At 42.8% G+C, this 1,976-nt stretch overlaps 2 protein-coding genes across 2 annotated transcripts; both read left to right on the top strand.

The window, feature by feature from the left end:
• Window positions 1–329: 329 nt before the first annotated feature.
• Window positions 330–683, top strand: LOC138888503 (secreted RxLR effector protein 78-like). The gene has a single exon (XM_070170372.1). The coding sequence runs from the start codon at window positions 330–332 to the stop codon at window positions 681–683; it is 354 nt and encodes a 117-aa protein (XP_070026473.1).
• Window positions 684–1,118: 435 nt separating this feature from the next.
• On the top strand, window positions 1,119–1,460 carry LOC138888502 (uncharacterized). The gene has a single exon (XM_070170371.1). It carries the CDS (start codon window positions 1,119–1,121, stop codon window positions 1,458–1,460), a length of 342 nt encoding a protein of 113 aa, XP_070026472.1.
• The last annotated feature ends 516 nt before the right edge of the window (window positions 1,461–1,976 follow it).

The raw sequence follows: 1,976 nt of genomic DNA, 5'->3' as shown, positions 1-1,976 counted from the left end.
ACCTTGGTTTTTGAAATCTTCCAACAACTCAAATATTAGTGCAATTTATGTTCCAAATGATGGAAAGTTACACATTAACAAGATGGTTGAGTTCTTTCGTATATATGTATTTTCATTAGTATATGAATCCAGAATGGACTTAGGTATAAACGGTATCTCTTTATTCTTCTTGATATTGTCCACATTTCTGATCCCTATTTGCATTTTAGTGAGTTGATCTGGTATGAGAAGTTATTCAATAGCCCCTCCACACAGTTTTTGTGAATTTCGAATAATAGTATTCAATAGCCTCTCCACACAGTTCTTGTGAATTTCGAATAATAGTGTTCATGCCGGGTTGCTCGACTACGAAAGCTATCCACCTTATTAGGAGGTTGGTAGAGCAGTACAAGGATAAGAAGAAGGATCTACACATGGTGTTTATCGACTTGAAGAAAGCATATGATAAGGTCCCTAGGGAGGTGCTCTGGAGATGTCTTGAGGCAAAGGGTGTGCTGGTAGCTTACATCAAAGCGATCAAGGACATATATGATGGAGCTAAGACTAAGGTTAGGATTGTGGGAGGCGACTCGAAGCATTTCCCGGTTGTTATGGGATTACACCAAGGCTCTACTCTTAGCCCGTTCTTATTTGCATTGGCGATGGATACATTGACACACCACATTCAAGGGGATGTGCAATGATATATGTTATTCGCTGATGACATAGTCCTAATTGATGAAACGCGAGACGGTGTTAACGAGAGGTTGGAGGGTTGGAGGCATGCACTCGAGTCTAAGAGTTTCAAGTTGAGCAGGACTAACACAGAGTACCTGGAGTGTAAGTTCAGCACTGAGTCAAGGGAAGTAGGCAGGGACGTGAGGCTTGGATCACAGGTCATCCCCAATTGAGGTAGTTTCAAGTATCTTGGGTCGGTTATTCATGGGGACGAAGAGATCGACGAGGACGTCACTCACCGTATAGGGGCAGGCTGGATGAAATGGAGGCTAGTATCTAGAGTCCTGTGTGACAAAAAAGTGTCACTGATACTCAAAGGTAAGTTTTATAGAGCTGTGGTTAGACCGGCCATGTTGTATGGGGCAGAGTGTTGGCCGGTCAAGAACTCTCTTTTCCATAAGATGAAGGTAGAAGAGATGAGGATGTTGATGTGGATATGTGGGCACACTAGGACGGATAAGATTAGGAATGAGGATATTCGGGAGAAGGTAGGTGTGGCCCATGTGGATGACAAGATGTGGGAAGCGAGGCTCAGATGGTTCGGGCATGTGCAAAGGAGAAGCCTTGATGCTCCGGTGAGGAGGTATGAGCGGTTGGCTTTGGTGGATACGAGAAGAGGTAGAGGGTGGCCTAAGAAGTATTGGGGTGAGGTGATCAGGCAGGACATGGCACGACTACAGATTTCTAAGGACATGACCCTTGATAGGAAGGTCTGGAGGTCAAGCATTAAGGTTGTAGGCTAGGGGGTAGTCCAGCTTTTTCTACTTCACACCGGGGGTGAGGCGGGTTTGATAGGGTTGAATTTAGAGGTTAGGGATTAATGTTGAGTCCACACTATCCTTTCTGTTTATCATAGCGTCGGACCTTAATTACTGGTTATTGTTATTGCATGTCATCTAATTTATGATTTTTATGTTTCTATTACTATTTCTGCTGGCGTTATAAATGAATTGTCTTTTCTTGTTTTATTTTCGTTGTCCTGAGTTGGGGGTCTATCAGAAACAGCCTATCTGCCTCATCGGGGTAGGGGTAAGGTCTGCGTACACAATATCCTCCCCAGACCCCACTTTGTGGGATTTTACTGGGTCATTGTTGTTGTTGTTGTAGTATTCAAGATCCTCTGTTTTCGATTATCTAACAAATCACTTAATGAAAGTAGATTATTTTTTCATTCCTTTCCAAAATTCCATAATCCTTTACGGAACCAAATATGAATCTTTTGATTCATTCTTTCTGATAGGCCAACTCAAAGAGGGAAA

This window comes from Nicotiana sylvestris, chromosome 3, assembly GCF_000393655.2.
Source record: "Nicotiana sylvestris chromosome 3, ASM39365v2, whole genome shotgun sequence".
NCBI classification, from domain to species: Eukaryota; Viridiplantae; Streptophyta; class Magnoliopsida; order Solanales; family Solanaceae; genus Nicotiana; species Nicotiana sylvestris.
This window is presented reverse-complemented; position numbering and strand designations above follow the sequence as displayed.

What these genes read in the sequence shown, in the direction of transcription:
- LOC138888503 (XM_070170372.1), top strand. Translation starts at nt 330, where the DNA reads ATGCCGGGTTGCTCGACTACGAAAGCTATCCACCTTATTAGGAGGTTG.
- LOC138888502 (XM_070170371.1), top strand. Translation starts at nt 1,119, where the DNA reads ATGAAGGTAGAAGAGATGAGGATGTTGATGTGGATATGTGGGCACACT.